The sequence below is a fragment of the Aulonocara stuartgranti genome, assembly GCF_965226115.1.
Source record: "Aulonocara stuartgranti genome assembly, chromosome: 7".
Taxonomy (NCBI): Eukaryota; Metazoa; Chordata; class Actinopteri; order Cichliformes; family Cichlidae; genus Aulonocara; species Aulonocara stuartgranti.
Genome location: NC_138945.1, coordinates 40,085,667 through 40,112,968, shown reverse-complemented (window position 1 = coordinate 40,112,968; position 27,302 = coordinate 40,085,667). Strand labels below are relative to the sequence as shown.

The following is a 27,302-nucleotide window of genomic DNA, read 5'->3' as shown; positions in this document are numbered from 1 at the left end:
ATGACCTACACATGAAAATACTCTGAGGTCTCTTGAGAAGGTTTGTTCTGTGCAAAGATTTTGTTTTGGAATTCAGCTTCTTTCAGCTGCACGGTCGACAAGCAGATCCACATGTTTGATTTTGGTGGAGTTAACAGTAAAAAATGTACTAAAGTTTAATCAAGTACAAACTTAGAGAATTGATGGTTATAAGTGATGGATTTAGACCTTTTATAGTTTAACATTTATAAGAATCTGACCTACTGCCATGAATTTCCTCTTACTTAATGTTTGCTTTGGTGTTCCTTTGCCTTTTTTTTTCTCTGACTGCTGCAATTTAAGCCGCACAGAAGTTTAATAAGCATCAGTTTAAATATTACAAAGTAAAGTAATTAAATGCCAGTTTGTAAAAAATAGTCTACAAAAACATCAACACTGTTTCAGTAACTGTAATCTGTTGCTTCAGTCCCAGAGGAGTGATGGATTAACTGTGGGAACCATATGGGAACACAGAAACACAATTAAACCTGAAAAACAACCAAACAGTTTAAGGACTCACCCGTGGAAGGATTCAAGGAAAAGAGATCAGCAAACAGACTCAGATATTCAGAGCAGAGCTTTGTAGAGGACAGAGCTGCTTCACAGATCAGTCTTGTATTTTGTCTGTTCTGTCTCTGTCTGCACTGCTCGCTTCCTTCCTCAGACCGCTGTGCTGTGGACCTGTCTGTTCACACTGCAGCAGAAATATAAAAGCACCACCCACTGAAACTATGTGAGACGTATATAGTGTGTCATCTGAGCCTCAGCAGAACGTTTGAATGGATGGCTGTGCATTTTGCACCCCTTTCTTAAAGTATTGAGGTTCTCTGAAGGAATAGCTTCATGGTTTTATTTTTGCCTCTGATGTCAAACAGCTGCTGATGGTGCTGGTTGGAGCTCTGAGAGAAAACAAAGGCTGATCCTATGAAGGTTTCATCAGCAGGAATGAAACAGAGCATCCAAGCTGAGAAGAAAGAACACATTCAGCCTCAGCCAGTAGCAACTTTCTCTTGTTTCAGACTCTCAGCTGTCTTTCTTCCTGCTGCCTGGCACGTCCATCTTCATCATCCTTTTTCCAGTATTTCCTCCCTCCCTGCTCTGCACATGTCCAGACCCTTTCAGCCTCTCTGACTCTGAGCTGTCCCTCTGATGAACTCATATCTAAATCTTCAGCTCGCCCTTCCGTCTTTTTGTCAGTGCAACTGTCTCCAAGCCACACATCACAGCAGCTCTCACTACTGTCTGTTATGGCTCTAGCAGAGCCTGCTGTGGTGTTTGGCTGTGTGGGTGGGTCCTGCCCTCTGTCCAGCCTTTGGTACCACCTCTCTGAGCAGCTGTTTCTACTTAGCAAACATGCCAGAGAGAGAAGAGCTCCAGTGTCAGATAGTGATGGGAATTCCGGCTCTTTCTAGAGAACCGGCTCTTTCGGGTCGGCTCACTAAAAAGAGCCGGCTCTTTCAGCTCCCAACTGGCTCTTTGGGTTGTTTTGTTGTTTTAATTAATTTATTATCGACAACAATATAAAATTGTGCACCAAAGGAATTACTAATGTAAACAAATGTGGTTTTATTTATATATGTTTATATAAATATATATGGTGGCCCCTAGAGACAAAGCACGTATAAACTCCAAAACACGTTACTAGCGCTAACTGAACTTCCAAAACAGAGCTACCTAGATCACTTAAATTACACAATTGGAAGCATATGTCTATTGTGTGTGTATTTATACACAAACACTCATATATATTCCTATACGTCCTGGCTTGTGTAGCCACTAGGTAACCAAAGCTCAACACTACCCCTAGCATCCTGGAACACCTCCATTGTGTTTTGGAATTTGTATCTGTTTTGGAGGTTTCACGTGTTTTGGAGTTTTACGTGCTTCAGAGTTTGTATTAGTTATGTGTCGGTAGCGAACCAATGCGTCTTAGAGCCGACGCATTGAAGTGAAATCTCCTTATTGGGAGCTGTGTTTTTTTGTTTTTGTTTCTTTTCCCTCTCACACTCTCTCTTGCACTTTTTGTCGCTTCACTCTGCACGTGAGCCTTGTGCTTGTGCTGAGCAGAGGGGGGAGGAGCAGTATTTACACTCGCAGTAGCACAGGAACCAGAGGTGGGACCAAGTCATTGTTTTGCAAGTCTCAAGTAAGTCTCAAGTCTTTATCCTCAAGTCTCAAGTCAAGTCTCAAGTAATGTCAGGCAAGTCAGAGTCGAGTCTCAAGTCACTGGTGTAAAAGTCCGAGTCAAGTCACAAGTCTGAAATTTTGAATTTCAAGTCCTTTCGAGTCTTTAAAAAAAAAAAAAAAATGGTAAATGGTCTGTATTTGTATAGCGCTTTACTAGTCCCTAAGGACCCCAAAGCGCTTTACATATCCAGTCATCCACCCATTCACACACTGGAAAAAAGCATGTTGCAGTTATGCTAAATGTAAATATTAGACCATGTAATTTTTAAATCTGTGTTTTTCTCAACACATGACGAAATAGTGAACTTAGAAAATATACACAAATTGTGAAATTGCACCTCTTTAAAATACAGCTCTATTAAACCTAGCTCCAAGAATAGTTTTCACCGACAGTTCTGAGATAAGCTGCATGTTATTCTTGGATGCGGTTGTAGGACCGGCTTTAAAATTGCATGACAAAAATATCATACACATTAAAAAAAACTGCATCACCAACGTAGCCTGGACAACATTTGCTAGTTAGATGAAGTCAGCTATCTTTACTGACGACAGTTTACCGACGGATGGGTACAGGCCCTTGAAATGCACCGTGTAGAACGAAAGACCATCGTACGTATCATAAGTTTACCAGTCTCACAAATCGTCGTCATAAATACACATTTGTTAACCGTTTATTAATAGGACCTTTGAGCTCAACGGTAATTAATTAGTAGTGGAAATAATTTCTGGTTCGCATTACAGAAATGTAGCAGTGACAATAATATTGTATGCTGTAATCGTACTGGGCAATTAGTGATACAAAAAACCTGTTTTATCCTGTGAATAAAAGTATATGTTTTTGTCAATGTACCATAATAACAGAAGTGAAACACAATATCATGTCAGGACAATTCACTATTTATGCACAATAAACAAAGGAGCATAGCGCGACAATTTCTGTTCAGCGCCAGACTTGCTTGTAACCTATATCACCAATTATGTTAAGAAAAATGACATATTAACTACTACAAAACTCTGACCTTCGTGTAAATGCTTGGAGCAAACTAACCTGTGAGCTGGAGTGTTCTGGGACGTTATATTTGGTCTTTGAATGGCAGCAATCCAGGCCATCCGTCGCCTCTTTGTTACTTCGGAAACATGGCTCGAACAATTTCTCTTAAACGTCGTAATCCGATAACAACCGATCTCTTTACCCGTCGGCTTCCCGTGGCTGTCATGCGACCGGCTATTGCAGTTAATAATACAACGGCTTCTTGCCATTTTTGTGTTTCTTTTTATCGCTGTGTGACTGATTTCAATTGAAAGCCTGCGTGCGCTAGTACCTCTTGCCACGAGTTTCCAGAATCCTTTGCGGTTTTACCCCTGAATGACGTCACATTTTCAATCTCTATATAATATGCATGTAAAATTTTATATTTGGGGTAAAATATCAATTTGAATTTGAACTCGGTTTCAAATAATGAGCTTAAGTAAAGATTTAAGTTGCAGTTATTTAAATCTTCACTCAAAGACAAGTATCTTTTACAGTGTATATATAGATGTATAATAAACAGGACACAAATATTGTTCTTTTAATATCTTTGCATTACTAAATTTGGCTCAGTGCTTACATATATGAAAATGTACGAGCTGTGAAAACTATTCCTGATAGAATGAAGAGTAGACTGATATATTAAACATTCCTTTATTGGGTGAGAAAATCAGACCATGTCATAACTGCTTTAAGTCATACAGAATAGATATCAGAGCCTTAAACAGGCTGGCTTCTGCTAAATGGGTCAAACTGGGCAGAAAGTATACAAACACATAACATCCTTATAGAATATGATGTAACACTATAGATCAACTTACCTCAGAATATATAAAGCATATAAACAATTACAGCAATATGATGCAACAAACACAGCAGTGCTACTGATCCAAAATACTCAAACCTTCATAGAACTGAAACAAACATTTATTTTTAGGTCCATTCTGCTGCTGATACGTACTTTAGGTTTCTGGATATTAAACTTGTTGCTGCCTTTCATAGTGTGTAACTTGAAGGCCCTGAGTACTTTCTCCCACACTGAAAACACTGGAATGATAAAATTATTTGAATATTACCTAATAAGACTGATTCAGGACAGACAATTAGTTATTTAAACTTTCCTAGCAGTCCTTCACAAACAGGGAACAGTCTATCTATTCTCTCCATCTGTCAGCTGCTGCTGGCTCTTCCTCCTCCTCTTCCTCACACACTGCTGAGTTTGTCCTGGTGGATCATCAGGGGTGCAAAGCCTCACAGATGATGTGCAGCAGTGGGTCCCTCAGTCTGTCCTCACTCTGGACACTTGCAGTTGTCACACATGGAAATCAAAAGTTTGATAAGCTTCAGATGTGACTTTGAGGGATGCAGACCCTGAATTAGGCTGTATCCTTCGGAGCCTGCGTTTGTAGACCAATTACGTTGCAGTAATGCAACAAAGGTTGTCCCAATGTGAAGGCTGCTCCAAATGTGGCCGACAAATGCGTCCTTCATTTCCCTGAATTTGAAGGAAGAGTCGGGTGTATCCTTCATGGCCCAACCTATCCCAGAATTCATAGCACAGCCCAGCCAATTCCAGTTTCCAACAATGGTGGCAGCAACTTACTTTTAATATTACTCTTATTACTCTTTCTGGTTCACAAAATAAACTTTAAAAAAATTTTTAGGCGATGATGTAGGTGTGTAAACTTCAAATATGACTAGAGCCGGTGAGAACAGGCACATCGTTGTCAACCCCCCCCCCCCCCCCCCCCCCCCCCCCCGTCTTTCGCTAATTAGGTTAAACATGATATACAAGTCATCTAGATAACTTAAAAAGGTTATCGTTTGGCTTTTTCTCAGTGTTTTATTTGTCCCTGAGTAAATCTGTTTGGCTGAGATTAAAGTTAGTTTAGATTAAATAAAACTTTATTAATTCACACAGCTGAATAAATGTCAAACAGAAAACTGATTAAACAGAAGTGTGAGATGGTCGAGAATTTACTCCAGTATCCTGTTATATTTTAGATAGCAAGGAGCAGACGGCTGAGTTTGTTAAACTAAACTGAGTCAGCTGGTGATGCAAATCTGAGGGCTAGACCGTCCAGTTTCACAGCCTCTCACTTCTTGCCTTCTTGGTCTGCAAAGGACCCAGCCCACTTCGACCGCAAAGGCTGGGTTCTCTGAAGGATGCGGCTGAGGTTTTGGGACACAGTCAGTCTCTGTACTGCACGTACGGCACTGTACAGCTGCTTCCTTGTGCTCTGTGTCGAGGAGGCTGCTGATCATTTAACTGTTCTGACTTCTTTTGTTTAGACCAGCTTCTAGGTAGAGTTTTATTTTGATGATGTTATTTGATTAACCATCTGCATTAGTTGAAGTATTTAATAGTTTAAAAGAAAACGCACCCAGCTTTGCTCTCTTGCTTCTTTTTTCAGACTCACTTTTTGTAACTTCCTTTTTTCTTTTGCTGCTCTCCTTCTGTCATAAGTCCCCCCTGACACTCCACCCTGCCTCCACCTCTCTTCTTCCCCTCTTATGTTTGGATGGTTGCCCCCAGATATTTAAACTCATCTACCTTCAGCAGTAATTGACATCTCTGCGGATGTAGTGAATTTCACAATTCAACAGAAAACCCTGAAATAGTTCAAATGTTGCTCAGTTATTATAGTAGTTGACAAATGAGCTGTAACAGAGTAGCCCTTTATATTAATTATATTGGTACATGTAAAATCATCATTTTTAGAAAAGATAATTTTAGAACTGATAAAAAACATTTTCTAATATTTGTGAAAATTACTGTTTATTGCCAATTTATTTACAGTTTCTAATGAGTAAAGTAAGGGATTACTATTGCAAAAACGGTAATTAGATTACCGTTACTTTCCTGTAGGAACGCTGCGTTACTGCGTTACTAAAACCATGATTTTTTTTTGCAAGAATGTCTCATGACAGTGACGTAAGCGAGTGCGACGTTCGTGACAAGAGCTGTGTGCAGATCAACAGTGGATCATATATCGAGTGCGGGAGAGAGTATGAGCGTGCAGCCTGCTTTACAGGTGAAAATTGAGCAAAAGGACCGCTGAGTCTTTGACTTTATTTATTTTCTGCTGTGTTTTACTTGCATCTATTTGAAAGACTGAGTGTAAACACACACACACACAAAAAAAAATAATTTATGTGCTGGAATGTGCAGAAAATAGGTTTAAATGTTAAACAAATTTCTTCCAGTCAGAGAATGGTGCATATAATTAAATTTTTGCTTGATCCATAAAGTTAAAAGATTAAAACTAATAAAACAAGTTTTAAAAAAGAGACTTTTCCATTTGATTACATTTTTTATGATGGATTATGTAGAAAAAGTAGAATTGGGATGAAAGATCTATCGCTTTATCACCTATTCAGGTTGTAAATTGTGTTTTTAAAAAGTAACTAAGTAACTAAGTAATTAATTACTTTTGAAAATAAGTAATCAGTAAAGTAATGGGATTACTTTTTGGGGGAAGTAATCAGTAAGTAGTTACTGATTACTTTTTTCAAGTAACTTGACCAACACTGGTTATAACCCAAATGTGTTCTATGGTGTGACGTACAAAAAAATCAAACAAAATATTAAATATTAAATGCAGTTATTTTTTTGTCATTTAAAATTATAGTATTAAATAAAAAAGGGCTCAAGTCAGATAGATTTCTATACATTGTTATTTTCAGTTTTATTAATTTAATTAATTAATATGAATAATTTTAAACCAGGAATGCATGAAAAACTTTTTTTGATAATGCATAAACACATTTTTAAATTCCTTTTGTCTAAAAAATTCTTCAAAGAGTAGTTGTCAAACAGCTAACAGATCATCTGCAGAGAAATGGCTTATGTGAAGAGTTTCAGTTTCAGCTTAACCCAAAACAGCAGAAAGCAGAACACTGCTCAATAAGCTCTCTTTTCTTTTTCATGTATTGGGCACAGATATCAACAGGAATGCTCAACTACTCGGACCTTCCCTCCTCAATAGATTTTGAGGTCTTCTACAGGGTGGGCCATTTATATGGATACACCGTAATAACATGGGAATGGTTGGTGATATTAAAGTCCTGTTTGTGGCACATTAGTATATGTGAGGGGGCAAACTCCTCAAGATTGGTGGTGACCATGGTGACCATTTAGAAGTCGGCCATCCTGGATACAACTTTTGGTTTTTCAATAGGAAGAGGGCCATGTGACACATCAAACGTATTGGTAATGTCACAAGAAAAACAATGGTGTGCTTGGTTTCAACGTAACTTTATTCGTTCAGATCGGACAAACCCATAGACCATGGGTGTCAAACTCGAGGGCCAGTGTCCTGCAGGTTTTAGATATCACTCTGGGTCAACACACCTGAATCAAATGATTAGTTTATTACCAGGCCTCTGGAGAACATCAAGATATGTTGAGGAGGTGATTTAGCCATTTAAATCAGCTGTGTTGGATCAAGGACACATCTAAAACCTGCAGGAAACCGGCCCTCAAGGCCTGGAGTTTGACACCTGTGCCATAGACTTTTCCACAGTCAAAGAGGATGCTAGTATACATGTGCAAAACAAAAATGAGAGATCTGGATCTGCACATGAGTTATTTGAGGTGTTACAACTATACTTGGTCTAACCTGCAGCTGTGGATGTCGTGTCTTGTGGAGTGAACGTGATGTTTCACTGTAGAGGATGTAGAGATGTTTGAGTCTGAGGTTTTGATTAGAGTGACCCTGCATGGCTTTTATGAGATATTTACACCAGAAATCTCAAAAATCTCCCTGTGACTGACTGATTGAACAAGTCAAAGAGAAGAAAATAAGAATTCAATAAAATGAAAGAAAAGAATATAAAACTGTGACAGCAGGTCGGGGTTAAAGGTACAGCTTCAGTTTGTCTTTTTAGTTCCAAAAACAAAAACAAAATGAATCCAACACTTAACTTTATTGTATTTTGTATATGGATATACAGACTAATGACAAAATATGAAGGTGGTAATGTTCTGAGTGAGTCATTATTTTTCCATGACGTTCCTGTTTCCTCTCCTGGGTGCAGAGATGGGCAGTAACACGTTACTGTAATCCGATTATCTTTTTCGAGTAACGAGTAAAGTAAGGGATTACTATTGCAAAAAAGGTAATTAGATCACTTTACTTTCCCGTAAGCACACTGCGTTACTGCGTTACTAAAACCATGATTTTTTTTTGCGAGAAGTCATTGCTTGACTTACCTTGTTTTTCTTGTGCTCACATATTCTCCCTATGCACTAACTAAAGTTGCATACCTACCTGGATGCTAGTCACCACTCTGGAACTTCTTCAAGTCCACAGGCTAACAATTCCTCAAATTCCTACCCTCCTGCCTACCACTGTTCTGGATCACTGGATTTACCAGGTTGGACACTCTCCGCTTACACCTGTTACTGGACACTCACCCGGTCCTCTGCACCTCCCCTCAAACCTTAGCGTTCCACCTGCTATGTAAGCCATTATACCATCTGTCTCTCCATTTACTCTCCACCTTCCCAGCCCATTACTAATCAACCTCTCCCTTTGTTCACAGTGCACCTGAGAGTTGTTCTAGCAAGCTCCTTCCTATGTTTTCTTTCTCTTGTGTTAGCTAAACAAAGAGTCTTGAAAAAACCTTACCATTGCTCCCTGTACCTGTACCTGCATTTGGGTCTACATCTATGTACTGGCCTCCGGGCCCCCTAAGAAATGTAGAGCGTATGATCTTTTTTCTTCCTCATCAAACACTCGTGTCCTGTGGAAGAAGAGATCTCAGTCATCAGGGCAGAAATGTTTATGAAAGGTAATCACTCAGAAATACTTTGCACTGTGTTGGGTGTGTAATCAGGCAGCGGAGGCGACGTCTGGGTTCAACACTTTATTTTAGGCTTTACAGCGGAGCTCCATCTTGTTCTCGCTCTCTACTTTCTTCTTCTCCTCTTTCTCTTACCCAGCCTCATTAGCGACACCCCTGGTCTGACAGGGTAACAGCATGTACTAATTTTCTTCCCTTATTATAGAACCTTGTAACACAACATCTCCCCCTTTTCTCAAATAATACTCTTTCCCTTGTAGCACAACATGAACCATTCGACAGCCTTTACTTTTGAGGGAATTAGTAACTTCAGAACAGTATTATATATATCCTGATAAAAGAACTGTAATGGCAAAGTAAACGTGCCCCGGATCAACCCTGAATCAACAGTAACAACCATGTGCCCTCTTCTCAGCTTATCAGAAGTCACAGCTGGAATTAAAGATAACTAATGAAACTCAAATGCACTTTCCCTTCACAGTCATTTCTCACATCTGCATATTTCTCCTTTCTTTTTACCTCTGAACTATTTCATAACAAAGTCTTTTGTCCATCTTGGTGGTTGTCTGTCCCTCTGCAGTGTGGGACGTGTAGCAGTCTGTGCTGAGCTGATGTTTTCTGTCTCTGTATCAGCTCTTTGTGTGTGTTTTGAGTTCTCTGGGACAAGTGAGAGACGTGCTGCATTCCATCTTCTCCCATCGCTGAGGATGAAAGAACTCTCACCCGTCTGCTGCTGTACCTCCAGCGGCTTGGTGTATTGTGGCTCTCCTTTTCCCACATGGAATGGCTTTCGTACTCTCACTGACGCACCCACAGTCACTTTAGTAGGTTTAGCACCTCTCTTTCTGTCTGTATAAAGTGCACTTCTTTTCTGTGTCAATGTCACTTTGGATCTGATGTGGTCATATTGTCCAGCATCCTTTGGTGGTGGCAGAATGTTGAGTTTAGTCCGCATGGCTCTTCCTCTGAGGAGCTGGAAAGGGGACTCACCGGTTGTAGCGTGGGGAGTCGCTCGATAACTTTGAAGCAGTTCTGTAACCACAGTTTTCCATGGTCGCTGAGTAGCTTGTGCTGTCTGTATGGAGTCCTTCAGTACTCTATTAAAGCGCTCCACACATCCATTTGCTTGAGGATGATAAACGCTTGTCCTGATGTGTTTTATGCCCCTTTCAGCGAGAAACTCAGCAAAGGCAGCTGAGGTGAACTGCGGACCATTATCAGTTGTAATTTCATGAGGGTTTCCTTCACGGGCGAAAATGGAAGTCAGGAATGCAATCACTGTCGCAGTTGAGGCGTTTGGTGTGAATGCGACTTCAGGCCACTTACTGAAATAGTCAACTAGTGTGATGGCAAACCTGCAGTCATAGGTTCCTTGTTCAAACGGACCAACAATGTCGACAGCAACATGTTGAAACGGACCCTCTGGGAATTTGATGGGTTGTAACGGTGCAGGTGAAACAGCTGCAGTCTTGTCACACGATTGGCAGGTTGTGCATGTGGACAATATTTCGTGGACCAGTTCATCCATGTTTGGCCACCAATATAGATCTCTCAGGCGTTGTTTGGTTCGGACCATGCCTTGATGTCCTTCATGGGCTAGGTGCACTACTTTTCCTCGCAGAGATTTGGGAACAATCAGCCGTGTTCCTCTAAATATCAGCGGTGACTCTGCTGCCAGTTCATGTCGGACCAGGAAGTAGGGTTTGACATCATCTGGTAAGGATTTTCTTACTTTCGGCCAGCCCGAAAGAACGATCTGTCTTAGTTTTGTTAATTCAGGACAGTCTTCACATTCTGCTCTGAAGTCAGCCAGTGGAAGCGCTGTTAGCTGAGGAGAAATAAGATGAGGATGAATAAGATGGCGCCGGTGAGGTCGGCTGCCGTCACGACTGCTCCGACCACTTTTTCTTTGTCTTTGTTTTTTAAGTTAGTTTTCAGCGTTTCTAAATCGGCAAAATCATCACCATTGGGTACATTAGGTATGACAGTGACACTCTTGTTTCTATTGGTATACAATGTACTCACAATTCGAAGTTTTTAACTCCGGATCCGAGCTGGCCGAGTGAGATCTCGAGGGAGAACAAAGGGAAGCGGCGGCGGCCTAGAGGGAAGCGAGCCGGCGTCAGGAACAGGCTCAGAGCTCGTGCACACCTCACACCTCTGCCTAGCATCCTGCTCGCCAACGTCCAGTCACTGGAGAACAAGCTTGACGACCTCAGGGCCAGGATAAAGTTCCAGAGAGACATTCGGGACTGCAATCTCCTCTGCTTCACCGAGACATGGCTGAACCCAGCGGTGCCGGACCACGCCATCCAGCCGGCCGAGTTCTTCTCGGTTCACCGCATGGACAGGACACGGGACTCGGGGAAGTCAAGGGGAGGCGGCGTGTGTTTAATGGTGAACAACAACTGGTGCAACAGTGCGAACGTTGTTCCTCTCACACGCTCCTGCACACCAAATCTGGAACTACTGTCCATCATGTGTCGTCCTTTTTATCTACCTCGGGAATTTACATCGGTCATTGTAAGTGCCGTTTATATTCCACCACAAGCGGACACGGTCACCGCCTTATGCGAGCTGCATGAGGCACTCACACAGCACCAGACACAACACCGGGACGCTGCGCTTATTGTGACGGGGGACTTTAATAGCGCCAACCTCAAACGCGCAGCGCCGAACTTTTATCAACACATCACCTGCCCCACCAGGGGTGAAAGGACACTGGACCACTGCTACACTACGGTCAAGGACGGCTACAAGGCACAATCCCGCCCCCCGTTTGGCAAATCTGATCACGCCGCCATCTTCCTCATGCCAAAATACAAACAAAGGCTGAAACAGGAAGTTCCGGTTCAGAGGAAGGTCGCGCGCTGGACGGATCAATCGGTGGCCGCGTTACAGGACGCACTCGATGACGCAGACTGGGGCATGTTCAGAAACAGCTCCGACGATGACGTCAACGTGTTTATGGAAGCGGTTGTGGGATTCATCGGGAAACTAGCGGATGATACCGTGGAGACAAAGACTATCACAACGTTTCCCAACCAGAAGCCGTGGGTGGATAAAACCATCCGCGACGCTCTGAGATCCCGCACCGCTGCCTACAACACGGGACTCATGACGGGGGACATGGACCCGTACAAAGCCGCGTCATATAACGTGCGGAGGGCGGTGAAAGAGGCGAAGCAGCGCTACGGGAGGAAACTAGAGTCACAACTCCAACAGAGTGACTCTAGGAGCCTGTGGCGGGGACTAAGGACAATAACGGACTATAAAGCACCAACAACCGGTATGACGAACGCGGCCGTGACTCTGGCAGACAAGCTGAACACTTTCTATGCTCGCTTCGAGGCTGCAGCTAAGGTCTCCAACAATGCTAGTGTTAGCGGTGCTAACGGCTGCGGACAGGAAGATACTGCCAGCACCGGAAACGTGCTCGTCATCTCCGAGCATGAAGTAAGGAGAGCCTTCAAGAGAGTGAACACCAGGAAAGCAGCAGGACCAGACGGCATCCCAGGTCGTATCCTCAGAGACTGCGCATACCAGCTAGCTCCTGTGTTCACTGAGATATTCAACATCTCTTTATCTCAGTCGGTGATCCCCACATGCTTCAAAGAGTCCATCATTGTTCCTGTCCCGAAGAAACCCCACCCTGCTTCTCTCAATGACTATCGCCCTGTAGCCCTCACCTCAGTAGTGATGAAGTGCTTTGAACGCCTGGTCAGAGACTTCATCATTTCTTCACTACCAGACACACTGGACCCACTACAGTTCGCTTACCGTCCAAATCGTTCCACAGACGATGCCATCTCTCATCTCCTCCACACATCACTCACTCACTTGGACACTAGAAGGGGGAATTATGTTAAAATGCTCTTCATAGACTACAGCTCTGCATTTAATACCATAATTCCCTCCACACTCACCACCAAGCTGGAGCATCTGGGACTCAGCTCATCTATGTGTCAGTGGATCTCCAACTTCCTAACTGGCAGACCACAGGCAGTAAGGATGGGCGGACATGTCTCAGCCTCCACCACTCTCAGCACTGGAGCCCCCCAGGGGTGTGTTCTGAGCCCCCTGCTGTACTCTTTGTACACATATGACTGTGTGGCCACTACCAGCTCCATCACCATCATCAAGTTTGCTGACGACACCGTCGTGGTGGGCCTGATCTCTGATAACAACGAGACGGCCTACCTGAAGGAGATTAGGAATCTGGAGAACTGGTGCCAGAGGAACAACCTCCTTCTAAACGTCAGTAAGACAAAGGAGCTGATAGTGGACTTCAGCACTAAGCAGGAGAGGAACTACCAGACCCCCGTCATCAACGAGTGCCCAGTGGAGAGAGTGGACAGCTTCAAATACCTCGGAGTTCACATCACGCAGGACCTGTCATGGTCCTGTCACATCAACACCGTGGTGAAAAAGGCCCGACAGCGTCTCTACCACCTCAGACGCTTGAGAGACTTCCAACTGCCCTCCAAGGTGCTCAGGAACTTTTACTCGTGCACCATAGAGAGCATCCTGGCGGGAAACATCTTAACCTGGTTCGGGAACAGCACCATGCAGGACAGACGAGCTCTACAGAGGGTTGTGCGGTCAGCTGAGCGCACCATCCGCTCCGAGCTCCCTGACCTGCACTCAATCTACAGCAGGCGGTGCTGGACCAAGGCCAGGAAGATCGTGAAGGACCTCAGCCATCCCAACAACAGACTGTTCTCTCTGTTGAGGTCAGGAAAGCGATTCCGCTCCCTGAAGACCAACACAGAGAGACTGAGGAGGAGCTTCTTCCCGCAGGCGATACGGTCTCTCAATCACACCACCTCACAGTACTGACCCACACATATGGTTCTTACACACACACTGGACTTTCTGGACTTTGTTTTTGCACAACACTGGTCACTATATTCTTCATTTCCGGTTAATACTTGTACAGCTGCTGTTATTGTGTATATATTTATTTAGATTTAGATTTCTTCATACATTCTTATATAGTTCTATATTGTGTATTGTGTATTTTGTTGTACAGTTATTTTATTTTCAACTTTAATTTATATATTTTATCTTATTCTTCCCAGTTAAATTTACCCTTCATTCTAATTTGTGTTGTACAGTTATTTCATTTTTAACCTTAATTTATATTTTATTCCTTCCTAGTTAAATTTACCCTTTTTAATTTTTCATATTTATTTCCTATCTTATTCATAGCCTTTTCCTTTTTTGTTTTCTTTAGGTCACGAGCAGTTGTCCAAGCATTTCACTACATATCGTACTGTGTATGACTGTGTACGTGACAAATAAAATTTGAATTTGAATTTGAATTTGAATTTGAATTTCAAATTTCAGCAATCTCTGTGATTAAGTCCTGTTCAGAGTCTTCACTTGTGTTTGTGGTATGCAGGGGAACACGGGACATACAGTCAGCTATAACATTTTGGCTTCCTGGACGGTACTCTAAGTCATACTGGAAACACATCAGTCTGGCTGACCAACGTGCTATCCTCATGCCAGCTCTGTTCATCCCCTTAGTACTTAACAGGGTGGTGAGGGCCTGGTGATCAGTTCTCAGAGTAAATCTCCGTCCCCATATGTACGTCCTACATCTTTCAACGGCCCATACGCAGGCGAGGGCTTCTTTTTCAATTGTTGAATATTTCCTCTCGGCTGGGGACAGGGTGCGGGAGCCAAAAGCAACAGCACGTTCCTCATTGTTTGAGTTGATCTGGGTCAGAACAGCTCCAAGACCATAATCTGACGCATCAGTGGTGATGAACGTTGGGAGATTTGGGTTGAAGATTGCCAGTGCTGGGCTTTTTAGTAGCATTTCCTTCAGTTTGTTGAAGCTTTCATTTGCTGTATCAGTCCATTGAAGTTCAGCAGTCTGACTTGTCCGAAGTAACTCACGGAGTGGTTCAACCACAGTTGCATAGTTTGCTAGGAATTTGCTGAACCACGAAGTCAAGCCTAAGAAGGAACGAAGAGCAGCCATGTCCTGTGGTGCAGGGGCTTTGGCAATGGCAGTCAGGTGGTCTGGGCTGGGGCTCAGGCCATCCTTGGAAATGACGTGTCCCAAGAACAGAATAGATGTCTGTCCAAATGAACTTTTGTTGAAGTTGATCTGCAGACCGACATCCTTCAGGCGTTGGAGGACAGCCTGTAACCGTTCATCATGCTCTTCTCTGGAATGTCCATACACTATTATGTCATCCAAGTAGTTCTGTACTCCTGTCTGGTCTTTTAGGACTGTTTGCGTCATCTTTTGGAAGGCAGAAGGGGCTGAAGCAAGTCCAAATGGAACTCGGGTAAACCGGAAGAGTCCTTCATGGGTTATGAATGCTGTGAGGCTTCGGCTATCAGGGTGAAGAGGCAGTTGGTGATAAGCTGAACTTAAATCAATCTGGCTAAAATGTGTAGCCCCAGCCAGCTGTGCGAACAAATCCTCCATGTGAGGAAGAGGGTAACAGTCCATGATCACACTCTTGTTAGGTTCACGCAGATCCACACAAAGTCTTAAGTCTCCCTTACTTTTTCTTCCAACCACCAGAGGACTCACCCATTCAGCTGCATCCACTGGTTCGATGATGCCTGCTTGGAGTAGACGTTTCAATTCAGCTGACACCTCCTCACGTATGCTGAGTGGTAGACGCCGCAGTTTTTGACGAACTGGCTGTACTGTCTTGTTCACTTGAACTTTGTGGATAAACCCTTTAACAGCTCCGAGATGATGGGAAGAAGAGGAATCAATGTTATTCACCATGCATGTTTGTTTACTGGCTGGTGCTCCTCTTGCAGGATCCTCTCCTTTGTTGATGACTTTTCCAGCAATGATATCAATGTTAAGTGCTTTAATTAAGTCCAACCCCAGCAACGGTGATCCATCTTTAACTATGAAGAATGATCCTGGCACTTTTCTGTCATTGTTTGCAACCCTCACTGAAGCCTGTAGGCAGCCAATGACAGGCAAGTCACCTTTTGCATAAGTGACAAGCTTAACTTTCGGTTCAGTCAAAGCGCAGGGTGCAAAATGTTCTTTGTAGATGGCTTCTGGGAGGATAGATACTGAAGCTCCTGTATCCACAATTAACTCCAGAACCTGAGAGTTTCCCTGTGGTGTTTCAATGTTCATTTTGCATGTAATCTTATCACATGCTGCAGTCATCAGTTTGTGATCATCGACACATAAAACTGTGAACTCAGGAACAACTACTTCCCTGACCACTGCTACAGCTGATTTACAAACTCTGGCGAAGTGCCCTTTTTTGTTGCATTTATCACATTTTACTGTTGCTGCTGGACAGTTTTTATCATTAGCCAGGTGTTTCTCGGATCCACATCTGAAACAATGATGCTGTTGCTCTTTATCACTTGCCTTTTTGTGCCATTCTTTAGATGTAGGTCCCCGAGCTTGAGCCGGTCGCGCTCCTCTTTTTCCCCGAAGACGTGCGTCCTTCACCTCCACAGCTTGTACTGCCGCAGTCTGGGCCGTGGGTGCAGCAGAGAGGAGTGTAGCATTCTTGACCGCAGCCTCCACCTGACATGCAATAGTAACTGCCTTGTCCAATGTAAGGTCCTCCTCCAGCAGCAATTTTTCTTTAACAACACTGAGATTAGCATTAGCAACAAGTTGATCCCGAATCATTTCACCCTCCATTATTCCAAAACCACATGGCACAGCTAACGCTCTGAGGGTGGCAACATACTGGGTCACCATTTCATCAGCCCGCTGAACTCGCTGTCTGAATGTGTGCCTGCATGCCACTACATTCACTTTAGGGACAAAGTGGTTTTCAAGCGCAGTCATGGCTTCAGCAAACGTTGTACCTTGATTCGGCAGTGTGTAGAACAGTCGTTGTCCCTCTGGTCCCAAGCAATGTAATAAGATGGCTCGTCGTCTCGCCTCCGGCCATGCATCTCCCGTAGCATTTATCACTAGCATGTAGTTCTCAAAGAATTTGCGCCACGTCATAAACGGTATTGGCGGCTCACCCGCATGTTGCAAAAAGGGCGGTGGGCTCGGCACTGAAGCGCTCATCTTCGTCGCCAATTTGTTGGGTGTGTAATCAGGCAGCGGAGGCGACGTCTGGGTTCAACACTTTATTTTAGGCTTTACAGCGGAGCTCCATCTTGTTCTCGCTCTCTACTTTCTTCTTCTCCTCTTTCTCTTACCCAGCCTCATTAGCGACACCCCTGGTCTGACAGGGTAACAGCATGTACTAATTTTCTTCCCTTATTATAGAACCTTGTAACACAACACACTGAATCCAGCAAATGTGCCTATTTTAGCTTGAATCAGTCAGTTAATAACAGCCCTGTAACAATGAGCCACTGGTATTGAGTAAATTATGTAGAAAAGATCATTTTCTTTCTTGTGAGAGCGTTGCAGCCATGCATTCTCTATGATAAAGCCGGGCAAAGGTCATCAGATTAATGAGAAGGGCAGAAGGAGAAGTGCTCTGTTATTAGTGGTGAAAAGTTCAGAGTTTAAAGTGAAGAGAGAATTTGTGAATGACAGGAAGTGTGTAAAAGTGATCTGATTATTTCAAAGCAGCTCTTGTTTTGTCTGATAATGCAAAAACTTTTAAAGATAAGATAAGATAAGATAAGATAAGATAAGATAACCTTTATTAGTCCCACATGTGGGAAATTTGTTTTGTCACAGCAGGAGTGGACAGTGCAAAAGTTATGAGGCAAAAATTAGAATACAATAAGAATAAATACAGTACACAACTGTACAGAATAGAATAAAATAAAATACTATATACAGTAGAATAAAATAAAATAAATATACAATAAGATAAAAATAGAATACAAATACTATATACAACTGAGTAAAAATACAACGATGACAGAAAGGATTATTGCACTTAGTATTATTGCATATGTATGGATGTGTGTGCTTGATCAGTTAAAGTCTTTATTATGGAGTCTGACAGCAGTGGGGAGGAAAGACCTGCGAAATCTCTCCGTCCCACACCGTGGGTGCCGCAGTCTCCCACTAAAGGAGCTGCTCAGTGCTGTCACAGTCTGCTGCATGGGGTGGGAGATGTTGTCCAACAGGGATGACAGCTTAGCCGCCGTTCTCCTGTCACTCACCACCTCCACTGGGTCCAGAGGGCATCCTAGAACAGAGTGCAGAGTAACATCAGCTGAGTCTCTCCCAAAGATGGTAAAGAAAAAAAGATTAATGTAACTGTAATCCCTATAGACATGGTTACTAGTATTTTCTTGTTTTTTACCTTGTATTATTATTTCCGACACCCCTTGAACACACTTTGATTTTCCGTAGTTCAGTAAATGCAACAAAAGCACGTTGCTGCATTAAGCTAGGCAAAATGGAGCAAGACACCCAAGAGCAATTAACAAGCTACACAGTGAGTCTTTCGGTATAAAATAAGTGTTATAAAGTATTTTTTACAGTCTCTAACTTAAAGTTATGTACTTTTCAGAGGCCTTTATGTGTTTTACTCTCGACCAAAACCAGGCAGAGCGTGTGTTTGTTTCTTGGGAACTCCGGTGAGTTACTAAAAATGATAAGTTAGCAGGAAAATCTATGCTAATTTTACATGTGGTAACAACTGCAACAGTGAAAATTCTGTATTGTCTAAAAAAAAAACAAAGCTAAAGCCAGTCGGAGTACTTGAATTGTGTGTGAAATGGAGTGTCGTATTTTATTTTATTGTCTATTTGATTGGGCATCTTCACAAATGCGCAAAACTAATGCAGGATGCACTTTTCTTTTAGCCATAAATGTTGTCCAGTGTTTTTTTCTGCACTTTGTCATTTCAGTTATGGGTTGATTCATGTAAATACGTTATGTAAAACTACTTACGTTACAAACATTTCATGATGTGATTACATATGCCTTAAAAAGGGGTATATAAATACAATTGATTGTAATGCTGTAAAGCAATACAAACCCTACTATACTAAGCAGGTGTTACATAACTAAAACATGATTTCAACAGCACTGCTCAAGAAAGGAACATTTCACACTGACAGCCTAATAAGTACCAGGGAGACTTTCATTTTCCTTCTGTCAATAAAGACAATGTCGATTTGCCTTTATCGCCGTCTGTTTCTGTGTGTCCTCATGAACTGCTTTTTGGTTACTTTTTGCAAGTTTGATGATTCAAGTTCACCAGTTTGTATTTTTTACCCTTTTGGAGATTTGGATTTTACATTCACTTTTTATTGGTTTTTATTTTATTCAGTTTTGTTTTGTTTTTTTTAAACCATTTGTGTTGCATGTTTGACACTTAATAACTGTGTGTGCTTGTGTTGTATGTTCATGTATTTCCTCCCTAGCGTTGGTCCTAAAACCAGGATTGATCCCACGTCACTGCGTTGTTAGTCAGTTTTCCTCATGGCTGAAGCCTTGGACAGGTCACATCAACACCGTGGTGAAAAAGGCCCGTCAGCGTCTCTACCACCTCAGACGCTTGAGAGACTTCCGACTGCCCTCCAAGGTGCTCAGGAACCACATCAGTGAGTTCATCCAAATCAGAAATGCTGTCTTGGAACAAGGACCAGTCAATGCGATCAATACACCCCTGAAGGGCAACACAACTGTCTTTTGTCCAGACATTAGTCCACTTGACACAGGCCATCTCCCTCCTAATCACAGATCTGTAAGCAGGGAGGAGGTGAATAACATTGTGATCCGAAGAACCTGGTGCAGGTCTGGCCACAGACTTATATGCCCCCTTAATTGGTCCATAACACAAATCCAGCGTTTTGTTATGCCTTGTAGGACAAGTGACATATTGAAAGAAATTGTTCAGTGATTTCTTAAGATTACAATTGTTAAAATCACGAAGAATAAAATTAGGAGCATCCGGAGAGTAGGGATGGGTACCGGTATCCGGTGCCATTATGGCATAAACGGTAGTAACCAGACTGATTTATGATTTCTCAGCTTTATTTCGGTGCTTTTTTTCCCCCCCTGAGATGTGATACACTTGAGATTCTAGCCAATCATTTTATGTTTCCAAGGATAGTAGGTGGGCCCAGGCTAAAATGACCAAAGAAAAAGTGGGAAACAGCTGAACATGAGAGGTTTTTGGACAAAGTTTGTGTTTTTTCCATTGTTTAAGCACTGCTTCCAGCCAAGAGTGATACCATTTCTTCACACAAAAACTCAGTAATCCTGTGGTAGAAAAACATTAAATTGTGTGTCATACTGTAAATCACATGATCAAACACATGATTAACCCTCTGTTGTAGAAAAGAAATGTAAATGTTAGCGCTGCGCAGGTGTATACCGGCTCATCATCCACATCGGCACCAATGACATCCCCAAACAGCAATCTGAGCTGCTGAAGTTGGACTTCCTCGAACTCTTCAGCCTCCTTGGTCAGTTGCAGGTGAGTGCTTTTATCTCTGGGCCCACCCCCACCTGTGGCAGAGGGATAGGCCGTTTCAGCCGGCTGCTCAGCCTTAACACCTGGCTTTCCTCTGCCTGTATCTCCCACGGCGTGGGTTTTATTAACAACTTTGATGCCTTCTGGGAGAGGAGGCATCTTTTTGGGGCAGACGGGCTCCACCTCAACGCCTGGGGACGCCGTTTGCTGTCTGCCAATTTGGCATTTGGCGTACAGCACTCCCGCACATCGCCACTGTCTGCCACTGACTGATGTTCCCCTGGTCCCAGCTCCTATATTTGTTCCACTTTTAACAGTAATACACAAAACTCTGGACTAGGACCTTTCTCTCCCACAGTCAACACAATACCCGTCATAATCACAAACAGAGAGCAACAGAATTATCATAAATCCAGTAACTCCAAAAACATTAATAACCTCCGGCCTCTTCAAAAATATCAACATCCATTCAACTCTATTGTCAATAATCCACCAGTCTCAATCAGTATGGCACTTTTAAATGTACGCTCTCTGTCGAACAAGTCTTTTATTATTAATGATTTAATTTTAGATAATAAACTTGACTGTTTATTTTTAACTGAAACATGGCTGGGCTCGGATGCACCAGTTGTTCTCACTGAGGCCTCCCCACCAAATTTTAATTTCTCTTTTTCTATTAGAAGTGGTAAGAGAGGTGGTGGGACTGCATCTTTAGCCAACAACACACTCACCACCAAACAAATTTTATTTGATCATTTTACCACTTTTGAATTCCACGCTATTGTTTTCAGCAGCCCTCCAGTTTTATCTGTCACAATTTATAGACCACCCAAAGACAGCGTTGCTTTTATCAAGGAATTCTCAGAATTTTTAACAAACATACATTCAAAATATAATATGATAATTTTAACCGGTGATTTTAACCTGCACATAGATAATCCTTCTGACCCTGCAACAAAAGAATTCTTAAACATTCTTCACTGTTTGGATTTTACCCAGCACGTCACACAGCCGACTCACAACAGAGGACACACTCTGGACCTGGTCATCACCCATGGGCTGTCCACCAGCGTGTCCTCTGTTGTTGACTTGGCTGTCTCTGACCACTACTGTGTGGTTTTTTTTTTCTTTTGCCTGTCCCGTTTGGCTCTTTTGCCATCAGAATTGTTGTCTAAAGGCAAAGAAAGATGCCCAACGGATTTACTTTACCAAATTGACCATCCCAGCCTTGCCGTAATGGTCCATTTGATTCACCTTTTATTGTTTATTTTATTTTCACTTACTGAATACGGGACAGACTTGACTGGGGGAAAGAAGGGGAGAAAGAAAGAGGGAAAGAGAAACAGCTGAGAAGAGGGACGGGGGAGAAGGGCAAAAGACAAAAACCAACAGAACGGGCAGAGAAAAAAAAAATGCATCACCTGGATCACCTGCTGAGAAAGAAAAAAGAAAGCAAGCAGAAGAGAACAAGAGTAATAGAATAAACAACATCACAATGATATATGGGAATATGACAGTAAATACTAAATGTTAAACATTATTGTGCAGCACATAAGATCAACCGAACACAGTGTGCTTTGAGGTAGGAGCCAAAAAGGGTGTAGTTTGTGGGTGTGATCACCCGTGTGTACACCTGTGAGCATGGACGCGCTTGTTTTTTGTTTTTTTAAAAGGTTCCTTCATGTAATAATCTGCTAGAGGGTGTGGGGGGGCCACAGCCCCGTCCTCCAGGGCGTGAAGCAGGTGTGTTTTTTAACATCACCGGTTTTATTCAGCGGGAGACCTCGGTGCGAACTGTGAGGAGGCGCTATCTAACCTCTGAAGTGGCTGCAAATTTTACCAGGGTTTTAGTCAAATGCCCCCCTGTGATTTTACCTGCACCCTGCGATTTGATTTTTAGTTATTTTAACAGCAAACTGAAGAAAAGCCTTGACTCCGTTGCTCCACTCACCACCAAAAAGATTAACGTAAAACACGTATCACCCTGGAGAAACGAAGAAGTCAAAAAACTCAAAAGAAATTGCAGGGCAGCAGAAAGGAGGTGGAGGAAAAATAAAAATACTATCAACCATCAAATATTTTCCGAGCAACTTAAAATGTACAATAATACATTAAGGAAGTCAAGAAATTCATACTTCGCCAAAATAATCAGTAATAACAAAAATAATCCCAAGCTCCTCTTTTCCACCATAGATCATTTATTTAACCCTGATTTTAAAAGCTCCAAAAGAACCCCACAGACTCGCTCTGTGAGCAGTTTGCAGACCACTTCAGGGGAAAAATCAGCGCCATCAGATCTGATATTTTATCTAATCGCGATATGATTGTAAACACACCTGAGGGCTCGATTGTACCTGAGGAGACACTGGACAGCTTTGTCCTGGTTAATGCTGAGAACTTTCAGAAGGTTTTCTCCACAGTGAGACCCACCACATGTCTTTTAGATCCAATCCCTTCTTCACTCTTTAAAACACTATATGGATTTTTTGAGGCTGAGCTTTTATACATGATGAATTGCTCTCTTCAGTTGGATGTCTTCCCTGCTGCCTTTAAAACGGCGGTGGTGAGGCCCCTTCTGAAGAAGAGCAATTTGGATTGTAATGATTTTAATAACTACAGACCTGTATCCAACTTACCATTTTTAAATAAAGTCTTAGAAAAACTTGTTTTTACTCAGATTACTGATTTTCTAAATGATAGACAGATCCTGGAGATATTCCAGTCTGGATTTAGGGTGAACCACAGCACAGAGACGGCTCTCCTAAAGGTTTTAAATGATCTTAGATGTAACTGGGACGCCCAAAAGCTCTCAGTCCTGGTGCTACTGGATCTAAGCGCAGCCTTTGATACAGTAGACCACGCTATTCTTTTAAACAGACTAAAACACATGGTGGGCCTCTCTGGTGCTGTACACAACTGGTTCACTTCCTATCTCTCTGACAGAACTTTTATGGTGAGTATGGATACATGCTCCTCTAAGATCCATAAGATGACATGTGGTGTGCCTCAAGGGTCGGTTCTAGGCCCTGTACTTTTTAATTTGTATATGTTGCCTCTCGGCAGTGTCATCAGGAGGCATGGAGTGAACTTCCACAGTTACGCTGATGACACGCAGCTGTACATCTCCGTGTCTCCTGATGACACCAGACCAATGGATGCCCTTTTTAACTGTATCTTGGATATAAGATCTTTGATGGCAGAAAACTTTTTACAGCTTAACCAGGACAAAACTGAAGTTTTAATTGTCGGTCCTGAGGCTCAGAGAGAGAAACTCTTGTCTAAATTAGAGGCATTTTCACTATGTCCTTCGCTACAAGTGAAAAACCTGGGTGTTATTTTTGACTCTGAGCTTGGTTTTATCCCACATGTTAAACATGTAACCAAAATTGGATTTTATCATCTAAAAAATATAGTCAGAGTCCGCCCTATTCTCTCTCGGGCCAACACGGAGATGTTGATGCATGCTTTTATTACCAGTCGCATTGATTACTGTAATGCCCTGCTCTCTGGTCTTCCTAAGAAGAATATTTCAACTTTACAACTCTTGCAAAACTCGGCAGCTCGTGTGCTGACGAAGACCAGAGGGCGGGCCCACATTACACCGGTTTTAGAATCGCTGCACTGGCTCCCCGTGTGTTTCAGGATCGATTTTAAAGTTCTTTTATTGGTTTTTAAATGTCTTAATGGTCTTGGGCCTTCTTATCTCTCAGATCTGCTTTTATCATACAAACCCTCGCGGACCCTGAGGTCCTCTGGTACTGGCCTTTTGATTGTCCCTAAAGTCAGGACACATACTCACGGAGAGGCAGCTTTTCAGTGGTATGGTCCTCGTCTGTGGAACAGCCTGCCGGAGGAGCTCAGGGCCGCAGAGAACGTACATGTTTTTAAGAACAGGCTCAAGACCCACCTTTTTAATTTAGCTTTTACTTAGCGTTTATTTATTTTTTATGCTTATTTATTCTATCCTGTTATTCTATTATTAATTTAGGATTTACCTAATATTTTTTTGATTTTATTCTTATTCATTTTTTAATCTTCTTACTCTATTTATATTTATATTTATATTGTATCCTGTTCTTATTTATTTTATCATTTTACCCTGTATATATCGTATTGCGTCATATCTCCAGTGTTTCCTCGGAGGGCGCTCTCTGCACCGGGGCTGTTATTGACCGTGGCTGCTGGGTCTCTGGGGTTCTCTCAGCCTGGTTGGGGGGCTCCTTGGCCTCCCTCCTGCTGTGTGCCCAGCCCGGAGGCTGCGGTCTGTGACCGGCTCCCGGTGCAGACGGCTCTCTGTTATAATGTTTCCTCACTTGGCTCATGCGAGCCCAGCCCAATTTTTACTCTTTAAGTGTGCGCGTGTGTGTATGTGTGTGTGTGTGGGGGTGGGGGGATATATGTGTATTGAGAGTGTGGGGAGTGAGTTGGAGGGTGGGGTGGGCTGCTTTTAACTATGTAAAGCACTTTGTGCTACATTTTTTCTGTATGAAAAGTGCTTTATAAATAAAGATTGATTGATTGATTGATTGATTGATTGATTGATTGATTGATTGATTGATTGATTGATATACACTCTTTCTCAAAGTGACTTCTGTGAGCAACACAAGGTAATGAATAACACACTGCTGGTAAATTCACAAAGACACAGAAAGTGGCAATTAAAAGGTTAAGTCAGCACAGCCCAAAAGCTCATGCATCCTGTTGCTGTCATCTTTCTGCTCCTGTAAAAAGAAACATACACTCAACAAAAATATAAACGCAACACCTTTGTTACTGCTCCCATTCCCCATGGGATGGACGTAGAGACCTAAAATTCATTCCAGATACACAATATAACCATCCCTCCCAAACAGTGGTCACAAATCAGTCCAAATGTGTGGTAGTGGGCACATCTGCTATATTGAGATAATCCATCCCACCTCACAGGTTTGCCACATCAGGATGCTGATCTGACATCATGAGTAGTGCACAGGTATACCTCAGACTGCCCACAACAAAAGGCCACCCTGGAATGTGCAGTTTTGTCTCACAGCAAAATGCCACAGATGCCACAAGCAATGAGGGAGCGTGCAATTGGCATGCTGACAGCAGGAATGTCAACCAGATCTGTCGCCCGTGCATTGAATGTTCATTTCTCAACCATAAGCCGTCTCCACAGGCGTTTCAGAGAATATGGCAGCACATCCAACCGGCCTCACAACCGCAGACCTCGTGTAACCACACCAGCCCAGGACCTCCACATCCAGCAGGTTCACCTCCAAGATCGTCTGAGACCAGCCACCCAGACAGCTGCTGGAACAATTGGTTTGCACAACCAAACAATTTCTACACAAACTGTCAGAAACCGTCTCAGGGACGCTCAACTGCATGCCCGTCGTCCTCATCGGGGTCTTGACCTGACTCCAGCTCGTCGCCGTAACAGACTTGTGTGGGCAAATGCTCACATTCGATGGCATCTGGCACGTTGGAGAGGTGTGCGCTTCACGGATGAATCATGGTTCACATTGTTCAGGGCAGATGGCAGCTGAGAATGTCCCAGTTCTTGCATGGCCAGCATACTCACCGGACATGTCACCCATTGAGCAGGTTCGGGATGTGCTTGACCGGCGTATACGACAGCGTGTACCAGTTCCCACGAATATCCAACAACCTCGCACAGCCATTGAAGTGGAGTGGACCAACATTCCACAGGCCACAACTGACAATCTGATAGACTCCATGCGACGATGTGTTGCACTGCATGAGGCAAATGGTGGTCACACCAGATACTGACCGGTTCTGGGTCCCCAGACCTCCAATAGCGCAAAAAACTGCACATTCCAGGGTGGCCTTTTGTTGTGGGCAGTCTGAGGTACACCTGTGCACTACTCATGATGTCAGATCAGCATCCTGATGTGGCACACCTGTGAGGTGGGATGGATTATCTCAATATAGCAGATGTGCCCACTACCACACATTTGGACTGATTTGTGACCACTGTTTGGGAGGGATGGTTATATTGTGTATCTGGAATGAATTTTAGGTCTCTACGTCCATCCCATGGGGAATGGGAGCAGTAACAAAGGTGTTGCGTTTATATTTTTGTTGAGTGTACATACATACATCCACCCTTTTGTCACTGGGTGGAGGTGCAATCTTGCATACTGGAGTCAAGTCAGTCAAGCTTTTGTCTCTCCAGTCAGCTTTTACCAATCAGTCAGTCAGTTCCCCATTTTTTAATTTTCACTCATTCATTTACTCATTGATTCTTTCTTTTGCTGATAGTGGAAATTATTGTCACATTTCGTTTCCAACCTCAGCAAAACGACAACATTTTGAAAAGAAAAAGAAGAATTTTAGACTGGATTACCTCGCTGTATCCTTATAGAAAAAGGGACTCGCTTCCTAATTGTCCCAAATAAATGACTTTCTCCTGAGCCCATTCTAATTTTGGAGAAACTCACTTTGCAACCGTTCGCAACAACATGTTGTGTAGTTCTTCCTATTGAAACATTTAGATCTGCTTAGATGACAAAGAATATTGAACAAAACTTTCAGTGCACTGTGAAAGTAACAAAATAAAAAGAATAAAAGAAAAGAAAGGAAAGGAAAGGCCTTGTTAAATCATGACACGTGTTCTTCATTTCAGGGGGATAAATCATACCAAACCTAATTGGCAGGCTCAACTTTGTAACATGAGACAAATCATCAGCCAGTTTAATCTCAAACATTCATCCAATCAGCCACACCACACACAACATACAGCATAACCCTGTTGTCTCATCACATAATAAGTTTCTTCTCATGCAGTGTTGGTCAAGTTACTTGAAAAATCAGTAACTAATTACCAATTACTTCCCCAAAAAAGTAATCCCGTTACTTTACTGATTACTTATTTTCAAAAGTAATTAATTACA

The 27,302-nt window shown here is 42.7% G+C and overlaps 2 protein-coding genes and 1 long non-coding RNA gene across 5 annotated transcripts in view; 1 reads left to right on the top strand and 2 right to left on the bottom strand.

Moving 5' to 3' along the window:
- The window catches only part of LOC309712217 (scavenger receptor cysteine-rich type 1 protein M130-like), a 66,539-nt gene extending 65,278 nt beyond the window's left edge, over window positions 1-1,261 (bottom strand). For all 3 annotated transcript variants that reach the window (XM_082542860.1, XM_082542862.1, XM_082542861.1), the window contains exon 1: window positions 539-1,261. The gene's annotated coding sequence lies outside the window, so the exon portion shown is untranslated. The remainder of the gene's footprint in view (window positions 1-538) is intronic.
- A 16,382-nt stretch (window positions 1,262-17,643) lies between these two features.
- LOC309712231 (CD5 antigen-like) overlaps window positions 17,644-27,302 on the bottom strand; it is a 229,228-nt gene continuing 219,569 nt past the window's right edge. The window contains exon 7 of the mRNA XM_082542887.1: window positions 17,644-18,165. Coding sequence (XP_082399013.1) covers window positions 17,948-18,165 — 218 coding nt within the window. The 3' untranslated portion in view covers window positions 17,644-17,947. The remainder of the gene's footprint in view (window positions 18,166-27,302) is intronic.
- LOC309712253 lies at window positions 18,074-24,793 on the top strand. The gene is made up of 4 exons (XR_014278214.1): window positions 18,074-18,417; window positions 18,493-18,559; window positions 19,352-21,517; window positions 22,150-24,793. It is a non-coding gene; the product is annotated as an uncharacterized lncRNA (long non-coding RNA).